Below are 19,678 nucleotides of genomic sequence, written 5' to 3' on the forward strand. Positions count from 1 at the left end.
CCCCAGAGGGAGGTCCCCGGGTGACGGGGGGGAGTCATGCTCCCTGTCCAGGGCTGTGGGCCTCCCTGCAGCCACCAGCAGGCATGAAGGATGCCGTGGGCTCCTGGAGTCAGTCTGCCCAGTGGGTCACCTGGCAACGGCACCAAGAATCTGAGCTATCCTCAGGGTCAGTTCCCAAAGAAGCACTGGGCATCGGGGCTGGCCACTCACGGGCCAGCAGGTGTGGCAGGACCAGAAGGCTGAGGTTAAGCCGGGGGGGAGTACAAGCAGGAAGGAGGCTGGAGGGCTAGGAGGCAGGGCCCAGGCACCCCGGGGTGCACCACAGCTTCCCATCACCAGCCGGATGCAGGGAGGACACCGGCGCCCTCCAAGTTCACAAGAGGATCTGCAAGGTCGCCAGACGCCACACCTGCTCCCTGCAGCCTGCCCTGACCAAGATTCCGGCCCATGTCCCCACCCCGCCTGCTCTGCCTCGCTGTCTATGGGTGTGGAGCCAGACCCTGGGGAGAAAGAAGGGTGGACCCCAACCCAGAGAGGAGCGGGCGTGGCGAGGCAGGAGGAAGGCTCCCTGTAGGTCTGCCTGCGCCTCCATTTCCATGAGCCTGTCTGACAGAGGGGCAGAGTGGCCCGTGCTCCACCCATTGTGTGTCCCCCATCTGTGGCTGCAGTCCAGACCACGGTGGGAGGGGCAACCCTGGAAGTGGGCCTGGGTTACAGCCAGGTGCCCGAGGGGCCTTTCTAGGAGGCGACTCGGGCAGCAGTGGGGAAGGTTGTGGGCAGCTTAAGGAGCCCGAGAAAGGTGGGATAGGTGGGCCCTGTGGTGGCCACCCCCCACAGGCCACCTACCTGTGGCAGGAGCTTGTCACCCTCCAGCAGGTTCACCTTGGTTTCCAGCTGCCTGATGTAGGCGGACGAAGCATCTGTGAGGACAGAGAGAAAGCAGACGGCACGTCACCCACCAGCAGGCTCATCCCCTGGACCCACCAGCAGACTCATCCCCTGGGCCTCCGCCTGACTTCCCTGACCTGCACCCTGGTACCAGTTCAGGGTGTGCTTGGCCCCTGTGATGGGGGTTCCCTTGCCCACCTGTCCTGGGGCGACTCAGGGAAGCACCACCTCTCCTACACAGCTCCTACCACTAGGGCGGCCAGGAGCTGGACGGCCCACGAGACCCTTGGGGGCTGCTCCCCAGTCATGCACCCAGTTTCCAAACAAGGCCAGGAGAGGCCGAGCAGCCATCCTGTGCCGACCGCGGACCCAGCCTCCCCGGCTGACCCGCTGGCGGTCACATCAGAAAAGCAGGGACTGTTTCAACCACCACTCTGCCACCCTCACCCTGGGCCACCCCACAGCCGGTCCCCTTTCTCCACCAGAATGGGAGGTGGCTCAGTCAGCCTAGGTGGCACAGGCGGGATAAGGGAGCCTGCCTTGGTGGGGAGGGTGAAGGACAAGCAGGGCCAGGTAGTCAGGGGGACAGCTGACCTGTCCCACCCCCAGCAGGATGCAGGGCCTTTCCCGGTTCGCACCACCAACCCCTGACCTCAAAGGCACCAGACAGACCGCAGGCAGCTGTCGAATCCTACCTCAGGGGACTTGGGGTTGGAAAACAGACCCCGTGGGCTCCTGCACTCCTGGGAGGGCAGAGGGGGCTTGGAATGCCGTAGGAATGTGAAGTATCCGCCCAGCCCCAGCACGGGCCCACAGACCCCAGAGCCCTGGGGTCTGCATGTGTAACGTGAGTGCTCACCCCTGTCCCCAGAGCCCACCAGCTCTAAAAAGGGTCTGGTGTGGAGCCCACTGGTCACTGGTGAGGGTGGACATCCCGAGGACTGCTCCCCGGAAGGCCTGGGCACCTTGTGTGCTGCAGTGTGGCCATGGCCCCACAAGGTCCTGCCCACTCAGCCCAGGTCCACAGGGCCCAGCAGAGGAACGGGGTCAGGCACCCGAGGCCCAGCCCTGCCCACTTGTGACTAGGCCTGACAAACTAGGCCAGCCTTCCTCCTCCGCGTCCAACACTCGCCACTCAGGAATGCACAGCCTCCTAGTGAGGAGGGGCCCACCCACCGTCCTAGGGGATGAAACAGTACCCAGCACAGGGTGGCTCGGTGAGGAGCCCAGGTGGGCTCCAGCCTCTCCCACCCACACACAGCCCCAGACACAGCCTCTCCACTCAGCCTTGCCTGTGTGGCCTGACAGGGACCCTGGCCAGCCTGCTGGCCACCACTGTAGAACAGCCCAGTTCACCTACTGGTCAGTCAATGCTGGGGAGCAGTCCCACGCTCCCCCACGCACAGGCAGGATGGCAAAAGGCTGGGGCCCAGGGGGAGGGGGAGGGAGGTGGGCACAGCCAGGGCTCCCAGGCCTTCCTCCCCACGCCCTATCAATCAGAGGCTCCGGAACACCAGCTGGGCACAGGGGACCAGGTAACTCCAAAGGCCACACTGAATTAAAACAAGACGCCAATGACCTCCTGTGCTCCCCTCTGGGGAGGGGAATAGAGAGAGTCACAAGGGCCGAACACCCACCGTCCACGTTTCCAGATGAAGAGGCCACCAGGAACAAGGTACCCCCACTCATGAGGGGATGCGCTCTCGGCCCACCCCACAGGTCAGAGCTGACGGTCCCAGCTTGGAGAGGAGCTGGGGTCCCTGGAGGAGCTGCCAGTCCTGGGCAACCACTGTCACACCCTCCGCTGAAGCAAGCTGTGGGCATGGCCACAGACCCCCACTTGCAGCGCAGCCCACTGCAGGAAGGCGACCGGCTGCAGGTCAGGGCTCCCAGGCACAGCACTGAACCAGAGGAGAGATCCGGCCACTTGCATGTGACCACTGGCCCCAGAGGGCCACTAATTGGAGCACTGCCCTTTGCAACCACACAGAAGGTGGGCATGCTCCGCCCATCCCCTCTCTGGACCTCTGTGGGGCCAGCGAGGCGCTCCCTGGATTTCCCCTATTGGTCAGACCCAGGGCTGGAGTCATGGGCTGGGACTGAATCCCATCCAGCCTCAGCGCCTCCATCGGGTGGCCCTGCCCCGTCTGAACCAACAGGAATCTGAGAACAACCATCCCGGACAGCAGTAAGGAGGACAGGGCAGGGGCAGATCAGCCCCGAGAGAAGGGACACAGGATGCCCACAAGTCTCCCAGCAGTGCCCTCCCACCCACCCCTGGCCAGCACCAAGCCTTGGCACCCACAGACATGACCCAGCAGGTTGCCTGTCATCACGACCAGGCCCACAGGAGCATGGACCAGAGAGCTCCAGAGAGCCCCAGCAGCCGCACGGAACAAAAGACAAGCCAGACCACAGAGGCTTGCTGGGCTTTTCCTTTTTAATTTCAAAAGAACATAAGAGTCTTAAAAATACTTCTGACCATCCAGTAATTCCAGTGGAATCTATCACAAAGAATTAATTCAAATTATCAAGACTGCTGACAGCTTGATAGTGGCCCAAACTGGAAATAACAATTAGTCCAATAATAGCTGAGAGCTCCCCCGCCATCATGCACTGATATTTAGGAGGAGCTTCTCCCCAAATAATATGGGGAACACTTAAAATATCAGTGGAGAAAACGGGACTCAAAATTATCTGCATAATGGCTGCTGCATTTTAAAATATCTATGCACTGGGGTCCAGGCATGTTGCTCACGCCTGCCATCCAGCAATTCAGGAGGCTGAGGCAGGAAGATCCAAGTTCAAGCCAGCCTGGGCAACAAAGAAGGCCCTGCTTCAAAATAAAAGGCCTCGGGCAGCAGGGTGGGCAGTTCAGCGGTAAAGCGCTCTTGGGTTCGGCCCCTAGCACTGAAAGGAAGAAAAGGAAAACAATCCAAGCACTGAAACAAATTTAGGAAGGACGTGCGTAGATTACCACTGGGCGTGATGCTGAGACGAGAACAAGTGCTTTTAAAATTATTTTTAAAAATAATTTCTTGGGGCTGGCAGAATACTGGCCTAGCACATGTGAGGCACTGGGTTCAATCCTCAGCACCACATAAAAATAAAGGAATAAATAAAATAAAGGTGTTGAGTCCATCTACAACTAAAATAATAATAATAATAATAATAATTTATTGGGGGCTGGGGATTTGGCTCAGTTGGTAGAGTGCTTGCCTTGCAAGCACTAAGGCCCTGGGTTCCATCCCCAGCACTGCAAAAATAAAAACAATAATAATAATAATTTCTTGGGGCTGGGGTGGTGGCTCAGTGGTGGAGCGCTTGCCTAGCATGTGTGAGGCACTGGGTTCAGTTCTCAGCACTGCATTCAAATAAATGAATAAGATAAAGGTCCGTCAACATCTAAAAAGAATTTTTTTTTATTTCTTGTCAATTTTTAAATAATCTACAGCAGGAAGAAATCTTTCTTTTATAAACTAGGAGAAGAGGGTGAAATGTGCACCTCCCATTTCACAGCACCCCCACTCCCGGGTCACAGAAGTTTCTCGTCCTCCATGCCTGACCCTGGCCCCACCAGCTCCTGGGGGAGAACCAGGCTCTCCACACCGCCAGGCGCTAGGCAGTCAGGAAGCTGGTCCCCCTTGGGTCAGGAGCAGAGAAGAACGTGAGCCAGGCGACCCTCCAGAGTGGAGGCTAGAGGACAGGACACCGGCAGCCTGCTCCCCAGGAGGACCATCCTTCCCAGCAGCCTCAACAGCTGTGGCCTCACCGGGCACCTCCCAGCTCCTTGGAGATGGCGTGTTAATTAAATTAATGTGAAGCCTGCAGTCACGAGGACTGGAGCCACAGAAAGGGAAGTGGCATTTTCCAGCATGGCCACTTGTAGGCAAAATGAGGGAGGTGACCACAAGAGGGACCCTGGGCTGAGCTGGTCAAGGTGTCCCCTTGGACACACCCTAGACCCCACCTGGGGTCAGTGGGCCCAATCCTGGGAGGTTCCAGATCCAGTTTGCTTTGCCCAACCTCAGGGGTCTCTCATCCCCAGGGAGCATGACAAGCCTCAGAGCCTGCAGGGCCCGCCACGGCACTGTTCTGGCTCCACCCAAGGAGCCTTGTGCAGGGTCCCACTGGTGACCATCAGGCTACCCTGCCTGCCCAGAAACTGCAGGCAGGGGCCAGCTCACATAGGCTCTCCCGGCGTGGCTTCCCGGCTGGTGCCATGATGCCATCCCCAGCCTCCTCGCCGGGCTTGGCAGTGTCCAGACTATAGGAATAGAGGGCCAGGAGCACATCTGATCACCCCCGTAAGCCCCCTCCCCTAGATCAGCACCTGCAATTAGCGAGTTCACAGGAAAAACCTGAAGCTCTAACAGGAAGACATCCCTGCCTTGAAGGACCTGTCCCCAGGTGGCTACAAGCTCCTGGAGAGCGCTGGCAGGGTGCTCACGGTGACCTCCCGAGGGTCGGCGCCTCCGAAGCAGGCCACGAAATAAGGAAATGAGTTCAGATGGGTCATTTGGGAGGTGACCACAGGAAGCCCAGGTAGGGGAGCAGAGATTCAAGGCAGGGAAGGGAGGAAGCCAACGGGAGGGGCGCCAACCTGCTGGGGTGCTGGGGGTCTCAGCATCAGCCGGTCTGCCCAGGGGCTCACTGGCACTGGCCACCTGGACTGTGGGCAGGAAAGCTCCCAGGCAGAGCTTCAGGGGAGGTGGTGGTGAGCTGGCATGGGTAAGCGCCAGGGAGCCGGGGAGGGAGCCGGGGAGGGCCAGCAGTACCTGCAGCTCAGGGCAAAGTGTGATTACCCTCCTCCAGGAGGAAGGGGAGACAGACTCACCGGGCCCTTCCCCAGGTCCCCGCAACCTCCCTCCCATCCCCACCTCTCTGAGCAACGTCCTCATGGCTTCCCTGCCCTTGTCACTTTCTGCGAGGTCTGGGGACACCTGGCTTTGTGGCAGATCATTAGCAGGAGGCCCAGCCACACCACGCCCCGGGCCTCCTCCATGGGGGCTCTGCATGAGATGGCTGACATTCCCACCAGGCAGCTCGGTTGATTAAACCCTTTCCTCTTTCCACTTCATTAAGAGGGGTCAGCGGCAGCCTCCGGCTGGTGGCTCTGTGGGGCAGAAGGGCCTCACTAAAGAATATGCCAATTCACCCTTGTCACTCACAGGTCGCTCCCTCCCTGGCCTGGAGGGCTAGGACCAAGGTGGCTCCTGAGAATTCTCCGCCCCTGAGCTGGTGGGCCTGCTTTCCCCCCACCCAGGACCTGCATGGGTGGGCGCCTGGCCGACAGTAGGTGTGCAGGAGGAAGCAGGCCTGCCCCGGGGAAACCCCTCCACACACAAAGCAGGTTGGGAAACCCAGCAGGGCAGGCCCAGGGACGCCCCCACTCTGCCACCACTCCTCAGTCCCTGACTGGACCTCCGCCTGCTTCCTTCCCCAAGGTGATGGCACTGTCCCCAGAATGCACTAAGCCACTGTTCTCACAGGCAACCTTGGACCTCACCCAGCACAGAAGGTCACATCACCCCTACACAAGGTCACACAGGCAGGGCAAGGCCACCAGACTTATATCCAGGGCTCATGGGTCACCAACTGCAGGGACTGGAGCAAGACAGTTACTACAGCACAGTGACCACCCATGCTTACCAGAACAGCACTTCTCCATGTGAGGTCGGGGCGGACCCCGGGCGACAGGCAAGAAACAGGCTCAGGGAGGTAAAGGGGAGCCACAGGCCAGGGAGGTTGAACCGGGTCTCCCTGCAGGTTCTAGGTGCAGCTGAGCATCCCCACACCTGGGCTTCACCCGGCAGCAGAGCTCAAGCGGGGCACACTTCCCACAGCGGGCTGTCCTGCTCAGAAGCTGGTGCTTGGAGGCTCCGTCCCTGCCCCCGCCTGCACAGCAGGTTTGGCCGGTCTCAGAGCCGCTCCTTCCAGCCACCTGCACCTCTGGAACAGGAGCCATTCCAGTCCCCCAGCAAGGCCCAGGTCTTGGCAGACTGTGGGAGCCTTCTCAGAGGACCGCCTACTCCCTGGACCAGGGCATTCATAAAGGTCACCAAAGGATCGAATTCTCACAAAGCAGAGTTCTCAAATCTGGGACCCAAAAGGAAAGTTACCAAATTTCATGATTCAGGCCACCAGGAATGGTGAGCTCCCCGTCATGAGGAGAGAACAAGCAGACACTGAACAGCCTCTGCTCAAGTTCCCTCTGCTGGGCAGAAGCCTCTGAGATGCTGCAGGGTCCCGACCTGGCTAGGAGGAAGCTGCGTCCCTTCCTCATGCCAGATGGCTGGCTCCGTCTCCCTCAGATCCTCACAGTGCCAAGCCCTGTGGGTGGCAGCACCTGGTCTTCCGGAGGAGATAAGGGAAGCTCAGAGCAGACGTGACCTGCCCAAGGCCCACATGGTCCCCAAGGTACATGGGGACTTGGGGGCTCTGCTGCAGGGCCCATCCCATTCTGGAAGGGCCCCCAACCTGATGAGGAGACACAGGGAAAGTCAAGGCGACTGCAGGGCACAGCGACCAGGTACAGCCCAGGCCGAGGAAACCAGGGATCCTTCCTGAAGGAGGTGGGCCCTGAGCGGATCACTGAAGAGTGAGCAAGACCAACAGGCAGACGAGGGACAGGAGAGACAGAGGGCGGAGAATTCTACCAATTCTCCCCATGAAGAAACCAAAGCTCAGATGGGCAGTAACTGCCCAGGCACAAAGCTCATGGAAGCAAGAGGAAATCTGAAGTGTGCGTGTCCCCAAGCCTGGGGCTCTTCTAGGCCACCCACTGAGGCAGAGGGAAGGGGCTTTGGAGGTCACCTCTCTCCCCTCCCCTCCTTTCCTATCCTTCCTCCCCAAAGCTGAAACTCTCCTAAAGGCACATGGGGACTATGGGGCTCTCCTGCAGGGCCCAAGCTCCAGGACCTCGACTCTGGACAACACTCACCTTGGCCCATCTCTTCTCCAGGAACCCCCACACCAGGCACCCAGCAAGTCCCAAGCTTGAGGTGTCTGCAGATCTGGAGTGAGGAAGGGTTCTGGGGCTGGTCAGCCTCTCTGCCATTCACCTCTCTGCCCAAAGATGTGAGATCACAGATCCTACAGACCCACCTGGTCAACCTAAGTGCAGACACAGAACCGCCCTGCCCAGGGCCCACCTCTCCACCCGCCTCCCACAGCCCCTGAGGAATCAGCGACTGAACTCACAAGGGAATCCCTTCCCAGCCCCTGCAGAGGAGAAAATAGGAATTGTCAAAGAGAAGACGTGACCGACGCCATTAATGAGTCTTTGCGATGGCTACTCAGGCTTTCCTAATGACATGCCTATCCCCTGATGCCATCTGTCCCCTGGGTGCTGAGCCCTGTTCTGCTTCAGGCTGGGGACTCCCGCACATCAGCCTGTCTCTCCCTGGCTTTGGGGACCCTGGGGCACCCAGTGTTCAATGCCAGGAAAGGCCATAAGGTTTTGCAGCTGGCACTGCAATCTGCAGTGAGAGGCAGAGGAAGCCGTGCTCCCGTGGGCTCATCCAGAAAGCAGCCCCCAGCCTCAGTGTTCTCAAACCAACATGCAAACTCCTCTCCCCATCTACTGCATGGGAGCCTGACAAGCCAAACTAAAATCGCATGACTGTCTCAAACTGGAGGAGGGGAGAAGAACCCCTTCCCTGCGCCTTCAGGTTCTGCATCTGACATTAACCTGCGTGTGCAGGCGATGGATCAGGTAATGGGCAGAGCAAAGCACGAACAGGCGACGGTAAGTGATGGATGGAGGGGGTGATGGAGCAGGGGTGGCCTTGTCACGGTCAGCAAGGATGGGCGTGACGCCATGAAGCCTCCCCACCAACCCCAATTTCACTCACAGTGATTTTGAACATGATTCTAAAAGCCAACCTCTGGAGGAGGAGCCTGGGCGTCAATGTTCATCTTAAAGGCCCTCCAGCAGATCCTAACACGCCCCGGGAACCCCCATCCACAGAGCGCAGGGACTGTTCAGACCGTGCCCTCGGCCTCCTTCCCCAGGGGGCCCCACCCTCCTGGCCTGGCCCATTAATGGGGAACAGGGGCGGAGCTGAGCTGCCAGGCACAGGCAACCAAAGCCCAGAGCACTGCCCTAAGCCTGCAGGGAGGGGAGGGGGCCTGGCCCCTGCTACCTAAAGGGAAGGCCTGAGGGGGTTGCTAGCTGTCAACCATGTCCCTTCCAGGTGCCAGGTACAGCGTGGAGGGCCAGAATGACCTGACAAACTTGCCTCCCAGAGCCTGCTGACCAGGGGAGAGGGCAGGACAGTGGGGAGGCGCAGGATGGGCAGACACCAGGGAACGCAGCCATTTACAGCAGTGGTGCAGGAGGCTCAGCCAACAGAAAAGCTAGGTGTGGCTGGAGGTGAGCCTGGAGGGTGTGCCCCCCAGGCAGGAATCTCACCCAGGTGAGTGGCAGTGCTGGGGATCACAGGCCTCCAGAGTCAGAAAGAGCAGGCTCCGCACACATCTGCGGAACTGCACACTTCCACAGGGGTGTGTGTGTGTGTGTGTGTGTGTGTGTGTGCGCGCGCGCACATGTGCGCGTGCAGGAATGTGTATGTACATATGCAAATGTACATGTTTCCACAGCAAGTGAATTCTATCTCAATAGTCTTTTTTTTTTTTTAAATATAAAATTGCAGGGAAAAAAGAATTTTTTTTCTGTACCAGGAATTGAACTCAGGGGTGCTTAACCACTGAACCACATGCCCAGTCCTTTTTATGTATGTATGTATGTATGTATGTATGTATGTATGTATTTATTTATTTATTTATTTTTGGTGGTGCTGAGGATTAAACCCATGTTTAACACTCTGCCAACTGAGCTATATCCTCAGTTCCCTATTTTTTTTTAATTTGAGACAGGGTCTGCTAAGTTGCTTAGGGCCTTGCTAAGTTGCTAAGGCTGGCCTCAAACTTACAGTCCTCCTACCTCAGACTCCCAAGCTGCTGGGATTACAGGCATGTGCCACCACACCCAGCAGGAAAGATTTTTCTTTCTTTTTTTTTTTTTTTTTGTTGTCAATGGGTCATTTTTATTTTATTTATTTATATGTGGTGCTGAGCATCGAACCCAGGGCCTCACACAGGCCAGTACTAAGCCACAACTCCAGCCCCAAGGATTTCTTAATCAAGACACAACAATAATGAAACCATCAAGGATCTGTCCAACCAACTGTATGAGCATCAGAAACGCTGCCTGCGGAAAAAGCCCTGCCTAACAACAGAGAGGAACAAAGTTAGAAGACAGGGGAGGAGCCAGCGGCAAGTCCGTCCCAGATGGGACAAAGGGCTGCAAGAACACACAGAGGTTCCTGTGCTCCAAAAGGAGCTGGGGCGAAGGCCACCAGAAAAGGGGAGTCACAAAAGAGGAAGCCAGGTGGCTGAGAAGTAGGTGAGAAGAGCCCCAACTGCAAGTGTGGCCAAAGAAACACCTGGATGGCGAGATGCCACCACAGTCCTCTGTGACAGGTGTGACAGGGACACGTGAGCCCAGGATGCTGACTGCGCAGCAGAGGACACACGCCCTGCCCAGTCCTGCAGCTGACAGGCTCGCAGCCTCCAGGAACGGCAGCGTGGTGACACGCCGCCAGCCCTGTTCTCAGCGAAGCAGAAGCTCCTGTACATCCTCCCCAGGAGAAGAGGAAAGCCACGGTCACCAGCGGAATGCCTACAGAGATAAATAGGAACACACCGCGGGCAGACATCGGGGAACGGGGACCACCGCAGGACGCAGCAACAACCCACCATAACGCCCCAACTTAAAAAGTGGAGAAAAAGAAACGAACTGGAGACACACATACCCATGGGGCGGGGCGGGGAACAAGGTCCCAGAGACCTTGTGATATTCACAGGGAGCTTGAACCCTGCAGAGCATCACCACAGTGGACACCGCCAGGCAGGAGCGGGGAGAGTGAGGAGCACCAAAGTCCAGGGGGGATCCCTCGGGAGGGGCGGGAGGGGGCTGCCAAGCTAGGCTTCTTCACAGGAGCACAAACGCTTCGCGGGCTATGTGATGGGTGGCAGGTGAGGAGTCCTCGTCATTCTCTAAGCTTACCGCTTTCATACATTTCCTTATTTAAAAAAAGAGGGGACAGAAAAAAGACTGTCTGGGCAGCCCAAGACCTTCCAGAAAAAACACTGGCAACTCCTGATACCCAAACCACCCTTTCCCAGGCCCAATCCCCATGCAGCCCGCAGACAGCGGGTGGAGAGCCCGCGGGAGGGGGTCCAGGGACTGCCTGGGAGGTTGTCCAGCAGCAGGAAGCCACGCACAGGCAGATGGAGGCCAGAGCAGGACCCCCGGCCCAGCCTGCTGCAAGGGCTTAGGCAAGGCCCGCCCTACTCCCAAGCCCCAGAGGAAGTGGGCAGGAGGCCCGGATACTCCGAGGGCATCACAGGGACGCGACTCGTCTCCTGCAAGGCAGCATCCCTGCAATCAGGTGGCGTGGCGGGGCCCCGCCCGGTGAGAAGCCAGACAGACCTGCGTGGGCGCAAGCCCAGCTTCCCGCCTCACGTAAAGCCAACAGCAGCCTGGGGTTTCCACCTGGAAGGGGCAGCATGGCATGGAGGAAGGGTGGGGTCAGGAGTCCCCGCTCCAGCAGCACCCACTCCCCGACCTCAGGCCTCAGTTTCCCCCAGTGGCAACCCGAGGCCCTCGCCCTGCACAGAGTGCCCAGCCTGGGCTGCTGAATGACAGTCTGCAGAACAATGTCGCCCCAGAGTCCACACCCTAATCCCTGGATCTGTGAACAGTCTCTCGCAAGGCAAAGGGGACTTTGCAGATGAGATTAAGGGTATGGAACTCAAAATGGGGAGATGAGCCTGGATTATCCGGCAGGCCAGTCCCACTGAAGGACGCTTCAGAAACAGAGAGCTGATCCCAGATGCCCCACGGGCTACGGCAGGGGGCACTGCCTGAGTGCCTCCACCAGTGCGGACCACACCTGGGCCTTCATGAGGACTGAGGATGGTTGTCCCGACCACAGCTCTTCCACAGTCCTGTCTCTGGCCAAGGCCTCCACTTGTGGGGGACCCCTCCGAAGTCCCTGCCGGCCCCTGCAGGTCAGGTCCCGCACCTGGGGCGCTAGCCCGGCACATGGGATATCTCTGACACAGGAGTGTGCGGCTGCATCCAGCACGGCACAACTAGCGCCAAGGCCAAGTCCTGGGACCTGTGGGGCTCAGGCAGGGGAACCGAGACTGTTGGCAACCCTCACCTCCCTGCACACGGCAAGCTTCTCCAGCTGCTCGAAGCCCTGGCACAGGGCACAGAGCAGGAACCGTGACCCAGCTGTCAAATGAGGACTTGCCAACAGGAGGCCACCACCCCCCTGCCCAGGCCCGACACGGTCCCCACACTCAGGCTCCTCTCCTCAGGGCATCTTTTCCACAGGATCAAACATCCACCTCTGGCGCTCAGGGGTGGAGAGGCACACCCGCAGTCCACCACGAAACCTGTCATCATAAGAGAGCACACAGGCTCCTGCGGTGACAGTGATGTCCATGTACTAAGAACCTGGGCTCCAGCCCTGGCCCTGTCACCACCTTGCTGTGTGACCCTGGACAGGTCTCCTCCTCTTTCTGGGCCCCAGACTACCCCTCTACATCAAAGGAGCTGACAGCCTCCGAGGACCTTCCAGCGCTGGCGGCCACCGTGGAAGGGTACAGGTGGGCCTGGCTAACCCAGGCAAGATGCCACTGTGCCTGCCACAGGATGCGTTTCTTTAAAAGCTATGAACTAGAGCAGCCCCAAAGGTCAGCAGAGAGCTGTGCCAGGGTGAGGTCAATGTTTGGTTACCAACTAGAACAACAGGCCTTGATCCCAGAAGGAAGGGCCCTGCTGAGGTGAGCAGGAGGGGCAGGGCTTGAGGGAGCCGCCCTGTGGGTCACGGCGCTGAAGTGACAGCAGACGGCCAACTCCCGTCTCAGCAGCGGGGAGGCACAAGGTTCTGGGGGAGGACGCTCAGAGCCTGGCAGGGACTGCAGAGCATGGGAGGACGCGAGGAAGGGGCCTTCAGGCTCAGCCTGTCCCAGCCTCTCCTCCAGCAGGGACAGTGGGGGGACCCTGGCGTCCTCACACAGCCAAAGCCACAGGGAAACACAGCAGCATGACCAGGATGTGAGCAGGTGCCCTGGCCGCACAGCAGCCCCATAAGAACACACAGGCCATCAAGTCCCTTCCCCTCCCAGGCACGCAGCCAGCTGCTTGTCCCAGACCAGATGACAATGATAGTGATTAGGAGAGCTGGGGATTACAACCCTGCCGGGTAAAATAAAATTCCCATTTGAAGAGTCCACACTGTTATATATATTTTTCTAATCCACACACGGGTCAACCAGGAAGCAGGGACGCTCCCTTCCAGGAGGAAGGCGGATGAAGGTAGAACCCTGCCATCGCCCCTGTCAGGTCACCCGTGGGCGCTGGAACAGTGCCCGAGCCCAGCGTCTGCGGGAGACGACGTCGCTGCCTGGGCTGGGTTTGGCTCAGCAGCAGAGCACTTGCCCAGCAGGCAGGAGCCCCTGAGTTCCATCCCCAGCACAACCAAAAGAAAGTTGTCCGCACAGTCTCAGGTGCTCCCGAGAGTCCGCCATTATTGCTGGGTACAGTGGCACATTCTGTCATCCCCACGACTCAGGACAATGAGGCAAGAGGACCACAAGCTCAGGGCCAGCCTGGGCAAGGGAGCAAGACCCTGTCTCAAAGTGAAAACTTTTAAAACAGGTGGGAGAAGTAGCTCAGGGCAGAGCGACGGGTGTAATCCCTCGTACCCCTGCCACACACAAACACACACTGAGTCACTCCTCACAAAGACATAGTAAGCTTTCCACCGGGGACTGCCTAACAAGGGACCCGGCTAGCTCATCAGGACACCCAGAGCCCCTGGCAGAAGACACCACGGGACCCTGTTACTTCTGCCCCAACGCACAGCCTGAGCCTGGTGGTGAGCAGATGGAGCTGAAGGGGTGCATCTCCTACCAGGGCTCTGATCTACACTCTTCAAATGGCCACGAAACGTCAACAAAAGCGGTGGCGAGGTTCCGGGTGACAGAAGGCAAAGAGAGAATTACCACGTGTAATCGTGGATTAGGAAATAATCGATCTAGATGTCATAAGGACGAGCGCCCCATCAGTGACAAACCTCCTGGTGGCGATTGCCGCCCAGCCGCTTTGTACGTCAGAGTCTTTGTTCCTAAGAAACGCACACCAAAGTGCGTAGGCAGAGGGACTTACTAAGGCCGACTTCATTCGGATGGCTCAGGAAAAAAAGACAGAGCCAGGAGGTAAAGCAACTGGCCCATCTAAGAGAAGGTTCCCAGGAGGCCTCTGTCCCGAGAAACAGAAACGATCCCACCCCCACTTCAGAACCCCAGGGCTCTGGGCCTAGCTCTCACTCGGCAGCCTCGTCTGGTCCTTGTAGTAACCCGGCAATGTAAGTATTGCCGTTTATGAGAGGGGAAACTGAGGCCCAGAGACATAGGGCAACTCACCTAGGGTCACAAAGAGCCAGATGGTGTAGCTGGGACCTGAATGCCCAAGGCCCAGGGTCTGACCCCTGAGGGCACAGTCTGGGGCTCTCCCAGCTGCAGTCAGACTATTCAAGGCCACAAGAGCCTGAGGAACGCTGGTCCCTTGGCCACTGCCTCACTCACTCTATGACACCAGACCAGTGGGCTACTCCCTCTTCCTGCCTCTGTTCAGTTTCCCAGCTGTAATGTGGGGGTCACCATGGGTCTGTTTTGAACATCTGTCCTGAAGGAAATAAACCAAAGCCAGTTCCAAGGGGGAAGCTGTCCAGTTCTTTCACTGTGGCCCCCTGGGCCGGGCGGACAGAGGTGGCGGGCTGGGAGATGCTGCTTCAAACAGGCTGCTGAGGACACAAGCTCCCACCCATCTGCCCTGACAGCTGTCCCTGGGGATGTCCCCAATGGACATACACGAATCCAGGCAGCTTTCCTGACCTGCTCCCCAAATAAGTGTGCCTGAAGCCTCTGTGCTGAGAGCAAAGCACGCTACTATCACCACCAAGGCACAGGGGAGAACGGGTGCGTCTTGTCCAGGGTCTCAAACACCACCAAGTAGCCAGAAGGATAAATTCAGGTTTAGCCTAAACTTAGAAAACGCCCCCCTCCACCTCAGCCACCAGCTTCGGCGGCCAGACAGCCAGACCCTGGGGCTGCTCAGGGTCCCCTAAAACCAGGCTTCCAGTGTAGCCCGACTGCTGAGGACCTGGCGGGCATGCAAACCCCGTGCCACCAAGATGCCCCAGTGGGGAAGGGGGGCCAGGAAGAAGTCGCTGGCATTTGCCCAGCAGCAGCGGGCCTGCCAGGCAGGTTCGTGAGGGATGCTGCGCGGCCCCCACAAGGCCCGCCTGGCAGAGGAAAGCAGCCAGGTCCACACCGGGCACGCAGCGGACGACCCGCAGCCGGCACACCACACCTGCCGAGAAATCTGACAAGCGGTCATAAGGGAGGCTGGTCCGAGCAGGGACTGGGGACCGGGTTGTGCAGGTTTGGGTTTTTCTTCCACTTTCCCACATCTTCCTAAGTTTCTCTGAAGGTTCTTTGCGATTTTTTAAAAAGCCAACTCTGTGCCTGGCACCACTCACCAATATGTCTTGCAGTGAGATTCTCACCCGCTGATGCCACTGACTTCCGTCAGCGGACAGGCCCTGGGCACCAGCCGCAGGAAGCCAAGGCCTCTCAGCCCAGAGTGGCCTCTGAGGGGACATTACCAAAGCCTGCACGAGGAGTCCCAGAAGGAGAGGAGCCTGCAGACCCACACGCAGGGGAGCTGAGTGCTCAGCCACCTTGGTTTCCTCCAGGGGTCTCTTGGAGGGCAGCCACTTTGGTCCCACTGGAAAACCAGGGTGTCAAAAAGCTTTACTGCCCTTCACTGGCACTGGGGACAGGGCAGCACAAGGCCATGCCTCACAGACATCCCCGACCAGGCCTTTACTGCAAGCAAGCAGATCTAAAACTGCCCCACGTGCAGATGCAGAAAACAGCCCCCAGAAGCCCAGCAGCACGCCACAGTTCCCAGGGAGGCTCACCCGCCAGCTCAAGTGGACCGAGCATGGGGGAACCCTCCCTCGGGCCCCGCCTCCTCAGCTTCAGGGGACTCTGGGGCTCACTCCCGCCCTCCTCCCGACGGGCCCAGATCTGACCTCATTATGTCTTTCTCAATTGGTCACTCTAAGACGCACCCGTTTGCTCTGCACAAAAGCTGGCGAGCAGCGTGCACAGCCTTGGGCTCCCTTGGTCCTGGGCACCACAAACCCTGCACTCAGGGGCTTTGGAAGCTCCCAGAGTGGGAGGCGGAAAGAGGCTCCCCAACCACAACCTGAAGCTCCCCAGCTCAGGAACCAACTGCTCCCACTCCTCATCACCAGGACCACCCAGGGGCTTTAGGGACTCTCAAGACTGTCCCAATCTGCCCCGAAATCCTGGCCAACGATCAGCTCATCCCACAGCCCTGCTGGATCCTGAGCTCTACCTGAGCACAGGGGAGCCGCTCGGGCAGTGCCGGCCCCGCTCCAGGCTCAGGGGAGCAAGGGGAAACAAGACAGAGGCTCTCACGCCCCCAGGCTGGGCACCTCCCGGATCTTCAGGACCATCAGCTGGGTCAAGCCCTAGCCACCACCTCCACCCAAACCTGCAAAATTCAGGGACACCAGAGGAGGGGGACAGCCACAGTAGAGCAGGCCCTGATGGGGGCAGCCCAGAGCTGGAGGGACTCCCTCCTGGGCCGCCGGTGTCTCCCCTTCCATCCACGGGAGGCAGGGCTAAGGCTGGCCACTCCACGGAGGTGGGGTGCTCACAGGGCAGCAGGGGGAAGCTGTGCCAGTTCGGTGACCACCCCCAAGCCCTGAGGTCATTCAGAGAGCAAGATCGCCTACAGGCACCCTTCCCAGTCGCAGCCGCTGTGACGGGCAGAACTAAGCCTGTCTGGGTCTCAGCGTTGGGACCGCGAGCTTGGGCGGGTTACTCTGGCAACCAAACGACTCTGGCGGTACTCCATTTAGGCTCCATTTAGGCGGCTGAAAAAGACACTCAGGGAAGACACGTCAGGGCTGCAAGGTCAGCGAGCAGGGGCTTCAAATCCCAGAGCCCAGAGGCCCACAGACTGCCCCAGTGGGCAGGCCCAGGCACCCACGCCTCCCAGGTGCCCCCGTGCTGGGCCTTGGGATCAGACATCAGGACAAGGTTCGCCCCTCCGCCCCCCCCACCTCCCCGCACCACAGTAATCAGGAAGATGCCAGGTGATGTGTGGGGGCCACCCTGTAGCGGGTGGTACTCACCCTCCCAGGGCTGGTTGCCCAGAATGGGCAGGACGAGCCTCTCCCTGGCCCAGTCATGACTGTGTCTCTGGACTTCTCCATGAGTCATGGCATAGCCACCACTGGGTGCAGCAACAGCAGGAAGCTTTTCAGGCCTGGGATGGGAAGGTGCTTGGCTGGTCACACAGCACAGCACAGGGACCAGTACTCTGGGCAGCAAGGTCCACGTGGGGCTCTCAGTTGGGCTGGGCAGGGGCCGTGAGGGGGTGGAGTCAGCCCAGCTGGAAACCCAGCAGCTTCCCACAAGGGGCCAGGGCCAGGGCTCGCACCAGGGCTGACCCACAGGAGCTAAAGCCTGCCTGGGTGCAAGCACACACACACAGGCACACACACAAACCTGCATGTGCACACGGGCACACCCCCACACGCATACACATGTACACATTCACACATACACATGCACACACACAGGTTTACACACATAAACACGCATGCACACACAGGTGTTCACAAATTCCCAAGCCCATTCACTGTCTCTCCAGGGTCTTGACACTAAGGGAAAACAGCATCGAGCTAGGAAGCCGTCAAGGGGTCATTTATTTCAATTATTAAAACAGCAGCCACTTATTCTCAAGCTGTCTATAATGCCACTTAATTACCTAGTACATAAAACTGCCCTTGCATCTTAGCAGAGCAATAAATCAGCTCAGAACCAAGAGTGGCTTAAAGCATGCTAGCTGAAGATTCGGGTGGGGACAGGGGGAGAGAAGTCATACCTCACCCCACCACACCAGCCCAAGAAGCAACAAGCAGACTTAAACCTCGAATGTGGCAGGAAAAATCTGGGGCTCCCAGAGCAGGGTGTGTTGGGAGCTCAGGCAACCACCCTCCCCCAGCCTCTGTCCACTCCTGGGCCCCTGCCCCTGCCCTGCCGTGCTCCATCCTTTGTGTGGTCAACAATAGCCCCGCCAGATGGCGCGGCGTGGTGAGCAGCCCCTGCAAGCCAATCACTCATGCTGTCGGCCCCTGCAGGGCTGTGGCAGGAGACCTGGGAACTGGCCCAAGTGACACACACCGGCCCCTACCCTTCGGCCTCCTGCTCCCCTGAGCTCATGGGCACAGGCGAGCAGGACTAGGCCAACTGGAGAACCTGGGGAAGGGACCTTCCCCAGAAGAAGCAGGCAGGCACCAGCCACTGACTGCACAGCGGCTGTGCATCTGCGAGACTCCAGGAGGAAAGAAGGAGGGTGAGAGAGTGGGCAGAAGACGCCAGGCACCACGCTTCCCACGTCGCTGGCAGAAGGCAGCAGAGTACCGCATGCCAGCCGGCAGACATAAATCACGCCGCCCGTGGGCCGCTGGTGCATGTGCCAGCGCCCCCAGCATGCCTCCCTGTGATCAGGGGCCTATGCAGTGGCGCACTCAGGAGCGGGTGGGCTGAGCTGATTCTGGGCTGCCCCAGCAGTAGAGCCCTGGCTGTCTCCAAGCTTGCCATTTCCAGCAGCGCTTCACAAACTGGCCTGCACCTGGGCCACTTCCAAGTGTGCCAGTTTACTTATAGGACAAAGTCCCAGGGGTAGGGTTGCTAGGTTTAAGGGTTTGTGACTTTGCAAGTGTTCAGAAATTGCCAACTGTCCTCCATAGAAGCTGGCCCCATGCACACTCACACTAGCCATGTGAGACATCAACTGTCTCCTGGCCAAAAAGCACTGTTCAGTCCTCTGTGGTGAAGGAGTTAGGTGGAGACCTCCCAGCACCTGGTCCTCTTACCAGGGGAGAACCCAGGACTGCATCCTCTCTCTGCCCACGTGACAGACAGGGCTGAGAAGCCAGCAGCAGCAGAACTCAGCCAACCCAAGTACCAGGTTTGCACATCCAGGGCAGGCTCTGCAGCAAGGAGTCTGGGTTTTCCTAAAACCTACTGCTTCTGCTCCCCGAAGGCGCCTTCCAGGATTGCCCTGCAAGTGGCACCAGCAATCTACCCTCCACACCAGCACCTCCTGTTCTCTTGGACCCAACCCATTCTCGTGACCTCTTCCCCACATCAGCCTCCACCACCTGACTTGACCCCCCGAGGACCCATCTGGTCTGTGCATGCATGCCCAGAATCTGCAACGGGTCTTGTCAGTGGGAAGTGCCCAGTTAAGGCAGGCGGGAAACTGAGGCGGTGACTGGTTGTTGGTTTGCCCTGGGCCCATCTTGCAACACTGGAAACCAAGTCCAGTCTCTTAGGCCCCCTCTACAGTCGTCCAAATTACATTTCCTTACAGGAAGACAGGAATCTAGCCCGTCAGGGTCCTCTGGGCAGACTGAATTCAGCTTAGAGGGACACTGGACAGAGGTGGGAGGTCCCTGGGGGGAAGATGCAAGAGGAAACCCTCAGTGAGGAATGTCTGCTTGTCCACAGAGTTCTCCAGAACGCAGGACTCTGGCTGGTGGCAGCCACCACCTGAGGCTGCCAGCCACCTTCAACAGCAGAGGGGACGCAGGCCCTC

The 19,678-nt window shown here is 58.8% G+C and overlaps 1 protein-coding gene across 2 annotated transcripts in view; it reads right to left on the reverse strand.

Annotated features, from left to right (window-relative positions):
- Window positions 1-19,678, reverse strand: part of Ccdc85c (coiled-coil domain containing 85C) — a 68,667-nt gene that overhangs the window by 19,112 nt on the left and 29,877 nt on the right. For both annotated transcript variants that reach the window (XM_047541373.1, XM_047541374.1), the window contains exon 2: window positions 847-920. In XM_047541373.1, coding sequence (XP_047397329.1) covers window positions 847-920 — 74 coding nt within the window. The remainder of the gene's footprint in view (window positions 1-846; window positions 921-19,678) is intronic.

The sequence above is a fragment of the Sciurus carolinensis genome, chromosome 2 (assembly GCF_902686445.1).
Source record: "Sciurus carolinensis chromosome 2, mSciCar1.2, whole genome shotgun sequence".
In the NCBI taxonomy this organism is placed as follows: domain Eukaryota; kingdom Metazoa; phylum Chordata; class Mammalia; order Rodentia; family Sciuridae; genus Sciurus; species Sciurus carolinensis.